The sequence below is a fragment of the Eupeodes corollae genome, chromosome 1, assembly GCF_945859685.1.
Source record: "Eupeodes corollae chromosome 1, idEupCoro1.1, whole genome shotgun sequence".
Lineage (NCBI taxonomy): Eukaryota > Metazoa > Arthropoda > Insecta > Diptera > Syrphidae > Eupeodes > Eupeodes corollae.
This window is the reverse complement of record NC_079147.1, coordinates 107,195,893-107,214,109: the sequence shown is the minus strand read 5'-3', so window position 1 is coordinate 107,214,109 and position 18,217 is coordinate 107,195,893. Positions and strand designations below refer to the sequence as shown.

The 18,217-nt window shown below is 34.1% G+C and overlaps 1 protein-coding gene and 1 long non-coding RNA gene across 7 annotated transcripts in view; one reads left to right on the top strand and one right to left on the bottom strand.

The window, feature by feature from the left end:
* Positions 1-1,549: 1,549 nt before the first annotated feature.
* The window catches only part of LOC129953891 (fragile X messenger ribonucleoprotein 1 homolog), a 39,727-nt gene continuing 23,059 nt past the window's right edge, over positions 1,550-18,217 (bottom strand). Inside the window, exons 6-11 of one of the 6 annotated variants that reach the window (XM_056067418.1) lie at positions 9,999-10,335; positions 9,804-9,935; positions 9,487-9,721; positions 9,215-9,412; positions 3,258-3,335; positions 1,550-3,169 (exon numbers count right to left, since the gene is read on the bottom strand). In XM_056067418.1, the coding sequence (XP_055923393.1) occupies positions 2,802-3,169; positions 3,258-3,335; positions 9,215-9,412; positions 9,487-9,721; positions 9,804-9,935; positions 9,999-10,335 (1,348 nt within the window). In that variant the 3' untranslated portion in view covers positions 1,550-2,801. Of the gene's footprint in view, positions 3,170-3,257; positions 3,336-9,214; positions 9,413-9,486; positions 9,722-9,803; positions 9,957-9,998; positions 10,336-18,217 lie in introns of all 6 variants that reach the window. The other 5 variants (XM_056067417.1, XM_056067421.1, XM_056067420.1 and 2 more) reach the window with 5 other exon arrangements.
* LOC129953892 (uncharacterized) lies at positions 10,342-11,978 on the top strand. The gene is made up of 2 exons (XR_008782608.1): positions 10,342-11,527; positions 11,589-11,978. It is a non-coding gene; the product is annotated as an uncharacterized LOC129953892 (long non-coding RNA).

Below are 18,217 nucleotides of genomic sequence, written 5' to 3'. Positions count from 1 at the left end.
CATAGTGATGAGTCTTCATAACTATTTATAGTTATATAATTTTACTTTAATTGAAATGTAATGTTTTATTATTATTTTTTTGGTTTTTACTAAACAATCAACAAAATCAAAGTTGAAATCCTTAGAAAGTTAACTAAACGTACCTTCTTTTTCTTAATTTTGCCTCATTTATGTCTTTAATCATATACCTATCGATTTTTTTTTAGATTAAAATTAATTTCCCATCTTTCAAGATATCTGACAGCTGTCAACATCCTAGGAGTATGCAATCAATGTTGATTTTGAAGCATAAACGAACACAGAAGCAAAAACGAAATGCGATACAGAATGCCAATTATCGTTTTCGCACATTTTCTTTCGTTTTTGAAAAACTAACAATCGCTTTCGTTTCGTTTGTTACAGAATCTGGCCCCTGAATCTCTTTCAATAAATTTGCTTAAGCTTAAATTTTCTATTTTTAGAACGACAGTTTTATATATGGAATCTATTTTTATTAAACTTTTAAGAAGCAAAACGAATTTTGAATAGCTATACATTTTGTAGTTTACATATTTTTACGTGAGCAGATCCAGTTCTAGTCACATTCTCTAAGTTTTTAACTCCCTTATTACCAAACGTAATGATTAATTAAATCATTCTTGGAGAATGAAACTTAGGTCACCTAGTGGTCATCAGCCTACACTCCGTTTTGGTCAACAAACTTTTATTTGATAAAGGGCTTCTTTTATTATATGGCCTAACTTTCAGTGACTAATGTATGAATGAAAAATGTTTCTACACCTTCGAAAAAATCTTATAAAATCTTGGTAAGTATTCGATAAGAATATATTAAGGAACATGCTGTTATTAGACTCTAGATAAAAAGGCATGCAGGAGTTCAATTTAACACACTCTATACCGTACAGTTGAGTTAATGTAGGAAAGAAGATAAATTGGCATAATCATCATCACTCCAATTCAATTTAAAAAACCAGCAAACGACAAGTGGAAATGGGAAAGCCTCACAAATAATTATTAAATAAAAGAAATTTGTTAAATTTAAAATTAATTCTCAATTAATTCAATATTATTTTTTTAGTTTTATTTTTTTATTGTTTTTCTCCGTTTTGTTTTTGTTTTTGTTTTAATTTTTGTTTTTTTTTTATAATTTTACATACATCATAGAGTTTTTGTTTTTTTATTTATTTGATTCTATATCAATACAAAATAATAATAGAAATAATGAGAAAAAGCGCATTAATTGAAAACTAAAATTAATCAATAAATTACATAAAATTAACAAAAAAAAAATAATATAATAATAATCAGTAAAATTATAATAGTAATTATAAAATCTTTTTTTAAAAAATGTAACTCAAAGGATATTATGCTTTTGATTTTTGTTTAGTTTCTTTTTTTTGTTTGTTTTGTTGTATTTCATTGTTGTCTGTTTTATTAATGTAGTGTATATAATATTTATGTGTGTTTAAAGAATAAATTTTTAACCAATAATGTTGTTGTTCTTTATTTTGACATTTCTTTTCTTGCGATTAAAAATGTAAAATAAACAAATCGCAAGGAGGCTGTTTTGATTTAAAATTATATATTTATTTTTCTTTAATATAACGTAATATATATATATTTGTTATTAACTAAAAAAAATAATTAAAAGAAGAGAGTATCTGCTCCGACCAGTGTAAATGGTGAGACAAGAATACGTTTAAGGATGTGATTCAATGAAAAGCGATCGTTTATGTTTTTTAATAATCACAACTAAAAAGAATTAAGGAAATAATGATATGAGAACGATGCAAGCGATATTCACACCAAGTCCGAGAAGAAAAATGTTAAAGCTGTTTTTTATGTGATGAAACGAAATATAGCGAATAAAAAAAAGAAAATGGTAACAAACTTAACTAAGGCTTGATAAATGTTAAGTTTTCGTTGAATAGCTAAGTTTAATTATTTTATTTTCTTTTGTTTGTATGTTTTTTGGCAGCGAAACGCATCCAATAAGATATTATTGATGTATGTGGGGGTGAAATTTATTTTAAAATATTTAATATATTTTCATTTTTTAAATACTTTTTGTTTTACTCTTTCTTTCTAACATCATATACATTTAAATATATATATATATTTATTTATATAAAAAATGAAAATCGTTAAAGCAAACGTTTTTGTTTTAAATTTTTAGAAAATCGAAAATCGTTTGCTGCTGAATTGATTGTATGTAGAAGTAATTTTTTTTTTTTGGATTTTTCTTTTTCTTTTGTTAATTTTAATATTATTACTATTTATATAATTATTAATGTCGTTCGATTGGCTCATTGACATGGAGGTGAATTTATTATTTTGATGACGAGTGGTGAAGAATTATATTGTGGCAATGTAGACCGAAGGCGATGACGATGTTATGTTAACGAAGACGGCGGCGGCGTCGAAGATTACGACGACGCCAATGAATTAATGGATTTGCATTTGAATATGCATAGTTTTGAGATACGCTCCTAAAAAATGTGTGTTTTTGGGAGTGTGAGTTTTGGGAGTTCTTGTTTTTATTATCATTTTTAAAACACCGGATCCTTAATAAACATCAACTAATTTTAAATGGTTGTGTTTTGTTTTTGTTTTGTTTCTTGTTGTATCGGAACTAAGTTTATAGTTTCTTTTTGTGTGTATTATATTTCAACAGTGTTTTCCCTTCTCTTCTATTTTTAAAATAATAGCTTATATTTTTTAATATGAATAATAATGGACTCAGTTATTTTAATTGTTCTCTGAATAGTTTATTTTTTTTTGTTTTTTGTTTTGTAAATAAATTAGGATGTTCCATTAACCAAAGCTTCCTTCTTTAGTTCAATATTATCGGGATTGTTTCGGTTGTTTTTATTGCGGCGACCTTTTGGAGCTTGATGCTGATGCTGTTGTGGTATTGGCGGTTGCTGCAATGGTTGTTGTTGTTGGGGCTGCTGGTGTTGTTGGATTTTATCGTTTTTATTCGGAACACTGTTGACCACAATAGCATCTTTATTAGGAGCATTTATCTGTTGCTGCTGCTGTTGTTGTTGTTGTTGCTGCTGCTGTTGTGGTGGTGGAGGCACCTGCTGTTTTGATCTTTCTAATGATGTAGCAGTTTTATCAATATTTTGATTCTTTTGCGGTTTATTATTTGCTACGCCACCATTTGCTGGTAAAATTGTTTGGTAAAAATATATTTTTTTTAATATAAATTTGTAATTTGTATTAGTATTTTTTTAATAATTAATCATACTCACTATTATTAGTGCTTGGAGCTGTGCTCCTTTGCCTTCGTCGCCTTCGCGTGCTGCCTTCATTCGATGAATGGCTTTCCGCTACAAAAAAAAAAAAATAATAACATTTTAGTTACAAGCTTGAAACACGATGCTATTGAATGCAGATGTTGTAATCGCAACCTTAATATTAAATATTATAATCACTGTACTTGTCATTGAATTTATATACATATGTACCTATTTTGACATTAAAACTTCATTCTGAATTACGAAGTCTTGGTGTTCACCTCTACTTATCATTTGGCGACGAGGATTTTTTTCTAAATTTCGAACCACAAATTGCGATAATTCAAGGAAATTACCAAAGGGTAAGATAAAACGATGGACAAAGCAACCTTGGAAGCTATTTTAAAATCGCAAAATGATTGGATGGCACAGATTTTCTAGGCTCAGAAATCATGGATGGAGACAAACACGCGGGACACAATTGTGGGTAGTTCAGGTATGTCAGTTGTTCAGCCTTTTCCGGCTTACAAAGAAGATGAAAACTGGAAAACCTACTTGAAGCAGTTGGAGCAACATTTCTAGGCGTGTGGAGTTTCAGAGGATAAACAAAAGCACGGATTTTTCCTTTCTTGGATTGGAAGTGATAACTTTGAAACTCTTCAGAAGTTCTACGGGGAAGAAGACTTATCTACAAAGTCTTTCAAAGAGCTAACGGAGAAGCTTAGTGAGCACCTCGTGTCCAAAATTCATGTTCTAGCTGCCAGATATCAATTTCACAAAACTTTGATGAAGCCAGGGCAAACATATGCCGATTGGGTTGCTGATCTTCGAGGTGTGGCACGCAACTGTAAGTTTTCTTGTCCAAAAGAAACGTGTTCAGAATCGTACGTAGATAACATGATTCGTGACATCATTGTTCTCTATACTCCGCATGACACTGTTCGAACGCAAGCTTTACAAAAGATTGACCCAGAGTTAAAAGATGTGTTGGATATAGCCACTGGATACGAGACAACGAGACAAAGAGAACAATAATGAGATGGAGGTAAATGCATTATCGACCTCAAAGGGATGTTCTCAATCGCGCATACAATCCGATTCAGCGAGAAAATCTTGTCCCAGCTGTTTTGTGAATCATCAGAGAAGCGATTGTCGTCACAATAAAACTGTTTGCCATAAATGCAAAAAAATTGGGCATATAGCAGCTGTTTGTTTGATGAGTGCGAACGATGGGAATGATAGTACGGTAAATTCAAAACGAAACAAAAAGCACAAGTCAAACAGAAGAGACAAAATAAAATCAAGCGGTAAATATACAGCTAATTCAATTGAACAAATTCATTTTAGTGAAGTGGTTACGTCACATGAATGTGCGATGGTGAAAGCTGAATCAAGGCCGTGGATTATGTTGGATGTCGTTGTCAATGGGTGCCCGATGAGATTCCAGGTTGACACGGGGGCATCTTGTTCGCTATTTGGGTTAGAAGGATTCCAGAAATTGGGGCAACTAAAGTGCTGTGCTACAACCAAGTATCTCCAAGCATACGGTGAAACACCACTAAGGTTAAAAGAAGAACTGGCTGTGCAGGTGACATACGAAAATTCCACACATAATATGAATTTGCTCGTAGTTGATGGCTCTGGTGCGAACATATTGGGACTAGATTGGTTCAAAGCTTTCAGCTTAAAGGTTCAACACTCTATTTTACAAATTAAATCTAATGATTTTCTTCTCAACAGCATTGAGACGTTATGCAAGAAGTACGGCAGATTTTTTTCATCGGGGCTAGGCAAGTGCACATCCTCACTTGGAATTGAAGGAGGGTGCAGTGCCAAAGTTTGTACGTCATCGTCAAATTCCCTATGCTCTCTTAGATGGAACGAAAAAAGAACTAGATCGCTTGGTGGCCGAGGGAATTTTGTCCTATGTTCAGCGCACTCAATGGGCCGCACCGGTGGTGATCGTCGAGAAGGCTAATGGTGGAATACGGATTTGTGGCGATTTTAAAACAACGGTGAATCCACAAATCATGTTCAATCGTCATCCACTTCCTCGACCAAGAGATTTATTTCACAAGCTTCGTGGAGGAAAAGTATTCAGTAAAATCGATCTATCGGAAGCTTATCTTCAGATTGAACTGGACGAATCTTCGAGAGATTATGTGGTGATCAACACACCTTTTGGTCTCTTACGGTTCAATCGGTTGCCGTACGGGATAAGCAGCGCACCAGGCGAGTTCCAAGGTGTAATGGAACAAATCTTTGCGGATCTGCCTGTGGGTATTTATATTGATGATATAGTCATCGCTGGCACATCGGAAGAGGAGCATCTGCAAATTTTGGAAGAAGTTCTAAAGAGATTGGAAGCAAATGGATTTCGATGCAACAAGCGTAAGTGTACGTTCGCAGCAGCAGAACTTGAATACCTGGGACACACGCTCAATTCGAATGGCATACGTCCCTCCGAAAAACACTTGGACGCTCTTCGTTACCTACCTCGACCAACGAATGTGAAAGAATTGGAAGCAGTTATTGGTAAATTGAATTACTATAACCAATTTATTTCGAACTTTTCGCAGGTGGCAGGTCCATTAAATTTACTTCGTGCCAAAGGGGTTAAATTTGTGTGGTCTGAGCAACATCAAATATGATATGAAATATATTCATGAAGGTCATTGGGGCTGTTCACGTATGAAGCAGTTAGCAAGGCGGTATATCTGGTTTCCAGATATGCACAAGCAGATCGAGAAATTGGTAGCTAACTGCGTCATATGCCAAACATCAGCATCTAATCCAAAAAAAGAATACGTGAATTAGTAACCAGCCGAAAATCCTTGGAAAAGGATCCATTTGGATTTTGCGGGTCCATTCTTCAATAAAATGTGGCTAATTTGCGTGGATTCTTTTTCCAAGTTTCCATTCGTGGTATCACTTTCGTCGGTGACTTCTGAGTCCACAATAAGAGCTTTACAGATGATTTTCGCCATTGAAGGACTTCCAAAGACGATAGTGACGGACAATGATACGCAATTCACCGCTCAGGTTTTTGAAGAATTTTGCCACTATTATTCCATACAACATTGGAGAACAGCACCGTTTCATCCTGCTTCTAACGGTCAGGCCGAAAGGTGCAAACATTTAAAGAAGCGTTTAAGAAGATTTTCGAAGAGGAGAAGAATACTGATGTTGCAGTCAACGTGTTTCTCTCGACATATAGAGCAACACCGAATCCTATTTCACAAAAGTCTCCAGCGGAGCTGTTGCACGGACGACAACATAGGAACCTGCTTTCGTGTTTTCTACCGAACCAACATAAAATGTCTTTTTCAAGACAAAAACCTAAATTCCAACCAAATCAAAAATTTCTAGCCAGACAATACAGGAAGTCTAAGAAGTGGTGCAATGGAGTTATTACTAGCGTGTTGGGTAGTAACATGTATGGTATCCAAACTGATCGAGGATACATAAGGCGTCATCAAAACCAATTACGGTCATTGGACCATCAACCTGAAGCAGACTCGACTTTCATTGGAAGTTCAGAAACTTCACCAAGTTCTAAACAAGATTCAATGGAAGGTAATGTTAATTTAAATAACCATGAATTTTCTTCATCTTTTAGACAAAACAATGATGAGAGTTCATCTGAAAATATGGAAATTGAACCGAAGCAGGAATCATTTGAACAAGTCACACAACCAACTTCAGAAGTGCAACAATTACCTTAGCCGATTCCACCCTTTTATTATGTATGTTCAGGAAAAAATAATTCTTTCTGTACCACAAAACAAGGTAGCTATAAGTTTGCCATCAATTTTGGAAGTGTGCAGAAAGCCTTACTTGCTGTTGCAAGTAGTTTTTATAATGAACCCACACTCAAGGGAGTTTTAATACCCTTATTCCTCCAATACACAGTGCGAGCATTAGTATGGCTAAAGACACATTATCTGTACATGACAGTACGACCAAAGTTGGGTTCGAGGATAAACAAATGAGCTTTCCCGGAGACGCGAGTATTTAGCTTTAATTGCTCAAGGGGGGTATACATCTGACTAATGAATGAACGATGATATTAGCACTAATAAATGTGAATGATCTACATTTTAAGCCTGTTCAAGAGACTAAGGCTCATTTACTGAAAATAAATTTAAAAAAATATAGTCTGTTTTCAGACAAATCAAGTCATGGATTTCGCATGAAAGTTCTCATTCCCAAAAGAATCAAACTTTTGATCATATCTGTACTGGAGTCAACATCAATATCGGAAAAACTTAGTGAGCGGTTAATGAACCTGAAATAACTGTTGAGACTGTCAAAGTCGGCTTTTTCGTATTGCCAAACGGTTTTCGTAGAAACTGGAGGTCTTTGGCACGAGAAATTAGCAGATATAGCAGGTGTACCTATAGGACTCAGACCTCTGATAGTCAGAAGTAACGAACTAGTCAACTGTTTTCTGGTCGACCGTTAATATCCAATATTGGATTGGACTCGTTGACCAGCTGAGTAAGGTGGTTAAACTCAGCGAACATCTCAAGAAGAATTGTGTACATAAAAATCTTCCGTAGTAACAGATTCAGTACGAGGAAAGGAAGAAATAATTCTTTGAAAGGAATCAGACAAAGCATCAAACTCATGAAAAGTTGATAAGCGGTGTCGATTAGTGAATGATGTGCTTATTCATTAAAAATTTAAACCACATACAATTTAAGAATGAATTGGTGCAAAAACCATATTGTGTGCAAGGACTGATAAGAAACCATAGTGGGAAAAAATAATGGCACCAAGATATGCCTATAAATAAATAAATTCTATGGCTTTACACCTACAACTCTCAAATATTCCCGTGCGCAGATAATTTCTGGATTGGAGGGAACCTACAGTTTCTATGCCGAATCCCAACAGCTAATTTTAGAAAGGACTTTTCATGACTAGAATTACTCTTGGAGGATTGGTCAATTCCACAAAAAAAACTTCCTTCCTTCGCACTAACTATCACGCCACGAGTACTAATACGAATATATATACCTATGAATACGAAATTTGGCAAAATCTGATTACTCATATACCTACTTGGGTTTCACTCAGTGCCAAAACAGCAATTACAATTTTCAACTCTAAAATAACTAGTTATTAAATATTTCTAAAAGCAAAAATGAAAGCAGATTTGTTGAATTGTATTTACACTAGAAGCTTTGTGGTAAACAAACTTTTGTAATTTGTTAAAATATGTCTCTTGTTCAATTCCTGTAATTGGGTATAGCAGGATACAGTTGGTTTTTCTATTTAAATATGTTATTAGAACTAATTAAAAACTTTAACTGTAATATCCATTATTTTGCTACGTAAAGTAGTATTCACATGAGCGCGACCAACGAACGACGAATGAATTACAAAATATGAGTTTATATACCTTTGAAGACATATTTTCACACAAATTCTTAACAAAACGATAGCAATATAGTTTCTATTTGATTTATGATACATACTTTTACTTTTCAATATCATATATTAATAAATTTAAGAAAAGAAATTTATTCGTCGCGAAAAAATTATAGTTGATACGAACTGCCAAACTTTATTCGCGTTCCACATTATCCACACTCGTAACGAATAAAATAATCGCGCGTACTTAACCTAAAAAAATCATTCTTGTTTTGTTTTCAGTGGTGAATGGTGTTTGGCTGTGGCTCCTTGTCAAACTTTATTCGCAACGAATTAAAAACTCTCATGTGAAAGAAATGTCAAAATCAACGAATATTCGTTCATTCGTTGGTCGTTGGTCGTGCTCATGTGAATTGTGCTTAACTGAAATTAATCGATTTGTTGTTAAGTTCAATCAACTTAGCACACTATATTTTCTGGTCCCGTACATATTTCAAATTTTTTTTCCCTATTGTCCACTCAAATTATGGATTTATTTACATTTTTCATTTATTTAATTGAAAATAAAGCAAAATGATAAATGTATGATTTACCTCTTTCAACGCTGCTAAGCTCACGATTTTCCCGAATGTCCTCATGGTTGTTATATGGTTCCCTGCCATTAGGTTCATTCCGATTAGGTCGTCGATTTCCACGCCTATCATTGCCCCGATAGCCACCGCCACCACTTCGATCAGAGTATCTCTCTCTTGGGTGATCATTCCGGACGTAATCATCATCGTCTCGTCGACCTTAAATCAAAAAAAAAATCATCAAAAAATATATCAATTTGTAATTAAAATAAAAAATAAATAAAATTAAGTACCTTGATGGTAACGTTGATTGCCGCCAACTCCACCGCCTCCACCTCGGCCTCGACCACGGCCACGCCCTCTCGACCCACCACCTCTCCCCGACCGCACCGACTCAATATCACTACTGTAACCTCGTTCAGATCTTCGATTTACAGGGAAATTTTGCATAGAACCCATGCTCGTTTCTTGTATGGCTCGCAGTTGTTGATCGATTTCTAATTTTTCTTGACGTAATTGTTCCACTTCCTACACGAGATTTCGACAACAAAAAATAACTCAAACAATTAGTATTGAATTAGCAATTGGAATAATATTAAACAAAATATACTTTTAAATGAGCCAAGTGGTATTCTAATAGTACTTTAGCATTCGAAATACTTTCAACGGTTCCAATAAATACAAACGGTACGTGTCCATGTTCTCGTGGTATGTTTTGATCCTGTTCGTTATCGCCTGCGATCTGAAAACCAAATATCTCCGACTGTAAAACTTACGAACAAATCACATCAATTGAAAAACTAACAAAAGATTGTACCTTGATTCGAAACACGCCACTTTTATCGACAATTTCCTGAATAATACGTCCATTTTTACCAATAACCTTGCCGACCAATTCACGGGGAACTTGAAAAAATTCCTCTGCATATTCCAGCATTGATCTGGCACGACGCACAGAATCCTCTGTTTCGCCGGTAATTTTAAATGTGCAACTTTTCTCTTCAAGTTCAATATTTGTAACGCCTTCTAAAAGACGTGCAGCTTGAATATTACTACCGTGCGATCCAATAGCTAGACCCATAAGGTCATCGCGTACGTGAAATTCATCTGTGAATCTAGAAGTAGATAAGAGCGGCGTGGCCCTTTTAGTTTTAACAATTAATCGCCGATCAATAAAGGTTTCCTTTTGGTTTTTTTTTGTGTTTTGTTTTACATTTTGTTTTTTTTTTTTTTATTTACTTGGTTGTATTTTATTTTATTGATTTTTGTATAAAGAACTAAATTCGCAGCATACTATTTTACTTAAAAAGCAGACAAAGTCGTAGAATACAAAGTCGTAGTGATACAAAATAAAATTTGTTAAAATATCATGAATGGCAATGATAAAAGACATTCTCTAATAACGGACAAACAAAAGAATATGGAGTTTAAATTAAACTTTAAAAATGTTTGCACTTCAAAAAATTCAGCAATGAATAAATACATCTTAAATGGTCATCAATGCTTATAGGAATAGGTAAGAAAATTAGTTTTGGTAGATTTTATTAGTTTGTTTCAATTTGCACAAACACGAACAAATCATAATAATGGAAAAGTCTTTGCAAAAAGTTCCATATACGGCAATCTTCCGGTGATATCATCGCATAAATATGATATCATCGTATAAAGCGAATCATCATTGTATAATGAAATGAATGTCTGCCTCAAGAAATAAATGTATTTAGTAAACTACTTTGGATTATATTGAGATGAGCCACACTTTAAAAGTTAAGTGAAGATTTGTTTGACGAATAGAAAAGAAGAATAAAGGCGAATTCATACTATAATTCCCATTTTCAAGTAGGAAATATTCTATAAGGTGTTTTTTGGAGGTTTAGAAATTTGGCAAATCACCACACAAAGACTTACACCAGAACAAAGTTTAAGCAGAGATCACAGGATTGGTCAAATGTACCGATTTTTGTTCATTTGTATGTACAGATCGTTTGAATGGCAAAAAATATTGGGCAGAATGCAGATAGAACATTTTTTTTGGCAGAAAAGCAGATAAAAATGAGTTGTTTTGTATCAATCGTGTGAACTTTTCATACACCGATGAAGACAGAAAAAATTCTTAAATGTGCAGATAATTTTTTCTGCCACTTAATGACCGATCATAGTGACCAAAGCAGATAAGTGCATTTAATTTTGTGTTGTTTTCGAAAATTAAGATTTTTTAATAATTATTTCATAATGTATTATTAGGTCTTATATATTTTTGAAATTTGGCAGCACTGATTTGATAAAAAACACACACCACTGCTTCTTGCATCTGCGTTATTCATATAACTTTTGGTCATTATATTGGCATTTATTTTAAATATAAATACTTGATAAATATTGCTTTAATTTTTAGAATAATGGACACAGATAAACAAGAAGTTAGGCGACCACACAAAGGAACAACACCAACGCCAGAAAAATATAAGCGAAAGCGACTTCATGTGACAACGGCATGGTCTACAGAAGACGTCATTAATTTATTAACAATAATTGAAAGCAATTCATGCCTTTGGGAATACTCTTCTGCAGATAACAAGAACCGCTAAAAGAGAAAATGCATGGCGAGATGTTGCTACTAAATGCCCTGACCATGACGTAGATAAATGTAAAGCGGAATGGGCAAATGTGAAAACAGCCTACAAAACAAAACAAAATTAAAGACAAAATCGGGTCAAGGTGCATCGACCACGGAACCTCATTGGCCTTTCTGGACTGTCATGCAGTTTTATCACAATCATGACAGTCTAGGTCTAGCTTCGTTCAGCGAATCGCCTGCCAATTTCGTCACATTCATCATCTCCAACTCCTACGCAAAAATCAACGACAGAGACTGTTTTGCAACAAGCAGCAAAGTAATTGAAATCTTTTACGACATGAAGTATTGCTCAAATTCCTGACGAATTTCTTTGGCTTAATTGCTTATGCACGTTGTTATGCGTTGGCCTTGCACACTTTTGGCACAAACAATCTATGGTATTTGGTGTTATTCGAAAGTGAACCGATAAGCTTTTGAACCTGTCTCCAGAAGCTAAAAAACGTAGCGTGACTGGCAATTTTTCATTTGCTGAGATGATGGCGCATGTTAGTGTTATTTTTGTTTTATTTGTGGAGAAACTAATTTAAGCAGATTGAATAAAAACTTCTGATTTTCGATTTTTTGAAAATCCAGCAAGGTTTTTACACAATCGCCATCAGTACTCCTTCTCAGGAACCAATTGCGTGCCCAAATACTTCGCTTCCGTTTTCTTCTTCTTTTTTTTTCTTTTTTGTTTCTCCGTTAAATATACACAAATGCTCATTATGGCAGCTTTTTTCGTATGGACATCATTTTATTTTGTATTTTTTTTAAATAAATTAAATTATTATATATAATTACATTTATAATAATTTAAAAAACAATTAATCAGCTGTTGAAAATAATGCAAGAGCGTGTGACTGGGTTGTACAGATATCGGATATATTTTTGCAGTGCACAAATAAGCGCAGAAAATATTTGGCTAAAATACACCAATCGTGTGAGCACATACAAAGATTTTCGGTACACAAAATTTCTGTCACCAAATGTGTACAGAACAATTTCGGCCGAAATCGGTACATTTGTCCAATCGTGTGATCTCAGCTTTACACATTGTAATTATATTAATAAGGTAAGGTCCGTAAAGACCGAGGGACATCTTGGATCTCTTTCGATTCATTGTGCCCTCCAGGTAGGGGGAAAGTATTAGGTCAGGTGAGGATGTAGGTTAAGGGTGCCTCCCTGAACCATCCTTATTTATGAGAACATTTTAGAAAGTCTCTAGATGGCAAAGACAAGACGTCGCATAAGTCGTCAAACAATTATTCTCCTAATATTGTCGTTCATCTTTTGGCTAGGCTTGGGCATTCGCATATGATACCCATTCTATTCATTTGGGTGCATAATTGATTGTTACCCGTTATGATACCTTTCAATAATTACAACTGAGGCCTGCCTAGTGGAAACAAGAATTAAGTTTAACCTTTCTTCGGCTATAGGTTCCTCTTTTATAGATTTCTTTATTTACTTGTTCTAGTAGCCTGTAAATCATTGGTACCATATGGATCGGACTAAGCTCGGACAATTTGTCTTGCTCTTCACTTCCGTCAATGTCACAGTGCTCTGAGACCCAACGGAGGGTAACCGTGTTGGCCTTAATGAGTAAACGAAGCTTCCTTCGGCACTGCTTTACCATTTCTGTCTTTGTGAAAGTGGTAGATATTACCGTGAATGCTGTTTGGCTTTACTTCGACTTGAAAGAACCTGGAGAAATCTCGAAGCTTTATTAAAATTTCTAAGGAAAGATTATATGAAAAGAAAACGTTTAGAAAGTGAATTATCTTAAGAAATGAGTGTGTGATTTGGCACTGGTCTGGTCTTTATTTTCTTTAAATCAAATCAGCAACAATCATTTAGAAGCCAACATTCCAAGAACTATTGAAGAATAGAGACATGGGTATGCTCGAAGAAGCGGTGCAAAATTTGATGGCATGCCAAAAATATATTTTTCATAGCTACCTTATATATTCCAATAAAATATAATTGAATTTATTCTTATTGTCAACAAACTAACAAATAAATTAGAAATAGGAAAGATTGAACACTTAAACCCCTTGCATAATGGGTAAAGTTATGAAGTAAAATATTGAACATTAAAAACCCCTTCTTTTGAACAGGGATTTGTAAAATTACAACTCTCAGCCATTTTTCTATGCGGGTAATGTCAGAAATTGAGGGGACTAAGAGTTTCTTATGTCGAACCCGACATGAAAAGCAAGAGAAAAAAAAAACAAATAAAATTTAGTTTAGTTTAAGTTAGTTAGTTAAGCAACACAACAACATTAAGATACCACCAGTGCCATCCGACAACACCCGAAAGAAAGAAAGAAAAAAAAAACATAATGAGAGTATTATGGTATGGGCTTCGTTTGCATGGCACAATGCATTAACTATTCCAATAGTAGCGCAGTAAATGGCCCAGCATCAGTATAAGTGCGTCTTAGAAAACCATATTATGCAGCTTTTTGCTGACGAAATTTGTGCTTTATCGTGGACATTTATTTACGGTAAGGAAAGTTTACATTGCGACTTGCGAAGCAGTGGATCAGTGATCAACAAGTCAATCTGAGGCCTTTAGCAGCGCAGAGTTCTGGTCTGAATGCAATACAAGAAAAAACTATGGAACGATGTAGAATATGATATTATTCAACAAAACATTTATAAAAATAAAAACGCTTTACTTTGTTAAATTCTTGTTACATTTTTTACTAAGTTTTTTTTTTTTCCTTGTTAAATTAATTATGTTTCAAAATCAAGCAATAATGATAAAGCTTATTCGATATACTGTTGTGTGCTTATTCTGTGTATGTTAAAGCTTTTGAAAAAGTCAAGGCCCCTATACGCGCCAGGACATTAGTATTTTTATTGAATTTTTTTATATTGATTTAAGTTTATTCTTAATATTGAAATATGTTAATAAATAATAAGAAATTAAAACTCAAGCAATTTTAATAAACTTGCATTATAAAAGTTTTAAGTCTTCAGACATACAGAACCAAGCATAAATGAAGGTATCCTTGCATGTAATGAATAAATAAATAAACAAGGTGGCGCAACATCACATAGATAACCAGGGCCAAGTGACTTACAACTCTTAACCATTCCTGTGTGCGAGTATTGTTTTCAGAGATGGAGGGGACCTATAGTTTTAAACCGACCAAACGTGTAATTTAAGAAAGCACTTTTCATGATAAGAATTACTCGCAAGAGGCCAGTACCCAGTGTACTTTAGGTAGCACATCCAGGTATTTAACCCAACCCCTCTGGCGTGACCGTCCTACACACTAACCATCTCGCTACGGGTACTAGTAATATAGTTCATTTTTTTAATAATAAACAAAAAGAGAAAAAGTTATTGTTTACTAAAAAAACGTATTTTTTTTTTAATTTCTTGAAGCTGTTTTTTTTTTAAATATAACTTTACTTGGTTTGAAATCTTTTTAGCTTTATTATATCTCTCATAGAATTTGACAGTGAGTATTTTGGACAACCATCAAAATCATGTTTATGAACAACAGTCGAAACCAATATCAAGAGAGCAAAATATAAAGAGTAATGATCTTCCTTTCTAGTTCCAATGTTCGTTGAGATGAACCATATTAGTATGGCTTCAGATCGGGAAACTCAACCAAATATTTACAACGCACTACTAAAAGTTCGCTAAGTATTCACATTGCGGCTGATCTACGTAAAATCAACGGACTTTAAACTGATACCCACAGTATCTTAAAAGAAGAACTTAACAGATCAATGATGCTTTTGATGTCAAAAAAAGTTTTAGACAAGACTGCACTGCCTAGTGGAAACAAGAATTAAGTTTAACCTTTCTTCGGCTATAGGTTCCTCTTTTATAGATTTCTTTATTTACTTGTTCTAGTAGCCTGTAAATCATTGGTACCATATGGATCGGACTAAGCTCGGACAATTTGTCTTGCTCTTCACTTCCGTCAATGTCACAGTGCTCTGAGACCCAACGGAGGGTAACCGTGTTGGCCTTAATGAGTAAACGAAGCTTCCTTCGGCACTGCTTTACCATTTCTGTCTTTGTGAAAGTGGTAGATATTACCGTGAATGCTGTTTGGCTTTACTTCGACTTGAAAGAACCTGGAGAAATCTCGAAGCTTTATTAAAATTTCTAAGGAAAGATTATATGAAAAGAAAACGTTTAGAAAGTGAATTATCTTAAGAAATGAGTGTGTGATTTGGCACTGGTCTGGTCTTTATTTTCTTTAAATCAAATCAGCAACAATCATTTAGAAGCCAACATTCCAAGAACTATTGAAGAATAGAGACATGGGTATGCTCGAAGAAGCGGTGCAAAATTTGATGGCATGCCAAAAATATATTTTTCATAGCTACCTTATATATTCCAATAAAATATAATTGAATTTATTCTTATTGTCAACAAACTAACAAATAAATTAGAAATAGGAAAGATTGAACACTTAAACCCCTTGCATAATGGGTAAAGTTATGAAGTAAAATATTGAACATTAAAAACCCCTTCTTTTGAACAGGGATTTGTAAAATTACAACTCTCAGCCATTTTTCTATGCGGGTAATGTCAGAAATTGAGGGGACTAAGAGTTTCTTATGTCGAACCCGACATGAAAAGCAAGAGAAAAAAAAAACAAATAAAATTTAGTTTAGTTTAAGTTAGTTAGTTAAGCAACACAACAACATTAAGATACCACCAGTGCCATCCGACAACACCCGAAAGAAAGAAAGAAAAAAAAAACATAATGAGAGTATTATGGTATGGGCTTCGTTTGCATGGCACAATGCATTAACTATTCCAATAGTAGCGCAGTAAATGGCCCAGCATCAGTATAAGTGCGTCTTAGAAAACCATATTATGCAGCTTTTTGCTGACGAAATTTGTGCTTTATCGTGGACATTTATTTACGGTAAGGAAAGTTTACATTGCGACTTGCGAAGCAGTGGATCAGTGATCAACAAGTCAATCTGAGGCCTTTAGCAGCGCAGAGTTCTGGTCTGAATGCAATACAAGAAAAAACTATGGAACGATGTAGAATATGATATTATTCAACAAAACATTTATAAAAATAAAAACGCTTTACTTTGTTAAATTCTTGTTACATTTTTTACTAAGTTTTTTTTTTCCTTGTTAAATTAATTATGTTTCAAAATCAAGCAATAATGATAAAGCTTATTCGATATACTGTTGTGTGCTTATTCTGTGTATGTTAAAGCTTTTGAAAAAGTCAAGGCCCCTATACGCGCCAGGACATTAGTATTTTTATTGAATTTTTTTATATTGATTTAAGTTTATTCTTAATATTGAAATATGTTAATAAATAATAAGAAATTAAAACTCAAGCAATTTTAATAAACTTGCATTATAAAAGTTTTAAGTCTTCAGACATACAGAACCAAGCATAAATGAAGGTATCCTTGCATGTAATGAATAAATAAATAAACAAGGTGGCGCAACATCACATAGATAACCAGGGCCAAGTGACTTACAACTCTTAACCATTCCTGTGTGCGAGTATTGTTTTCAGAGATGGAGGGGACCTATAGTTTTAAACCGACCAAACGTGTAATTTAAGAAAGCACTTTTCATGATAAGAATTACTCGCAAGAGGCCAGTACCCAGTGTACTTTAGGTAGCACATCCAGGTATTTAACCCAACCCCTCTGGCGTGACCGTCCTACACACTAACCATCTCGCTACGGGTACTAGTAATATAGTTCATTTTTTTAATAATAAACAAAAAGAGAAAAAGTTATTGTTTACTAAAAAAACGTATTTTTTTTTTAATTTCTTGAAGCTGTTTTTTTTTTAAATATAACTTTACTTGGTTTGAAATCTTTTTAGCTTTATTATATCTCTCATAGAATTTGACAGTGAGTATTTTGGACAACCATCAAAATCATGTTTATGAACAACAGTCGAAACCAATATCAAGAGAGCAAAATATAAAGAGTAATGATCTTCCTTTCTAGTTCCAATGTTCGTTGAGATGAACCATATTAGTATGGCTTCAGATCGGGAAACTCAACCAAATATTTACAACGCACTACTAAAAGTTCGCTAAGTATTCACATTGCGGCTGATCTACGTAAAATCAACGGACTTTAAACTGATACCCACAGTATCTTAAAAGAAGAACTTAACAGATCAATGATGCTTTTGATGTCAAAAAAAGTTTTAGACAAGACTGCACTGCCATGCGAATTCTTCAACACTAGAAGCACACTGTTTCAAAAGTGCGTCCAATAACACAGATACGCAGATGATATTGACATAATTGGAAGATCAAACCGTGGTGTCAGTGACGAGTTTTTGAGCATTGCAAGGGAAGTAGAGAGAATTAGATTAATGGTCGATGGGGATATTGAACAACGACGTCTTGGACAAAATGTCGTAATCGACAGCTATA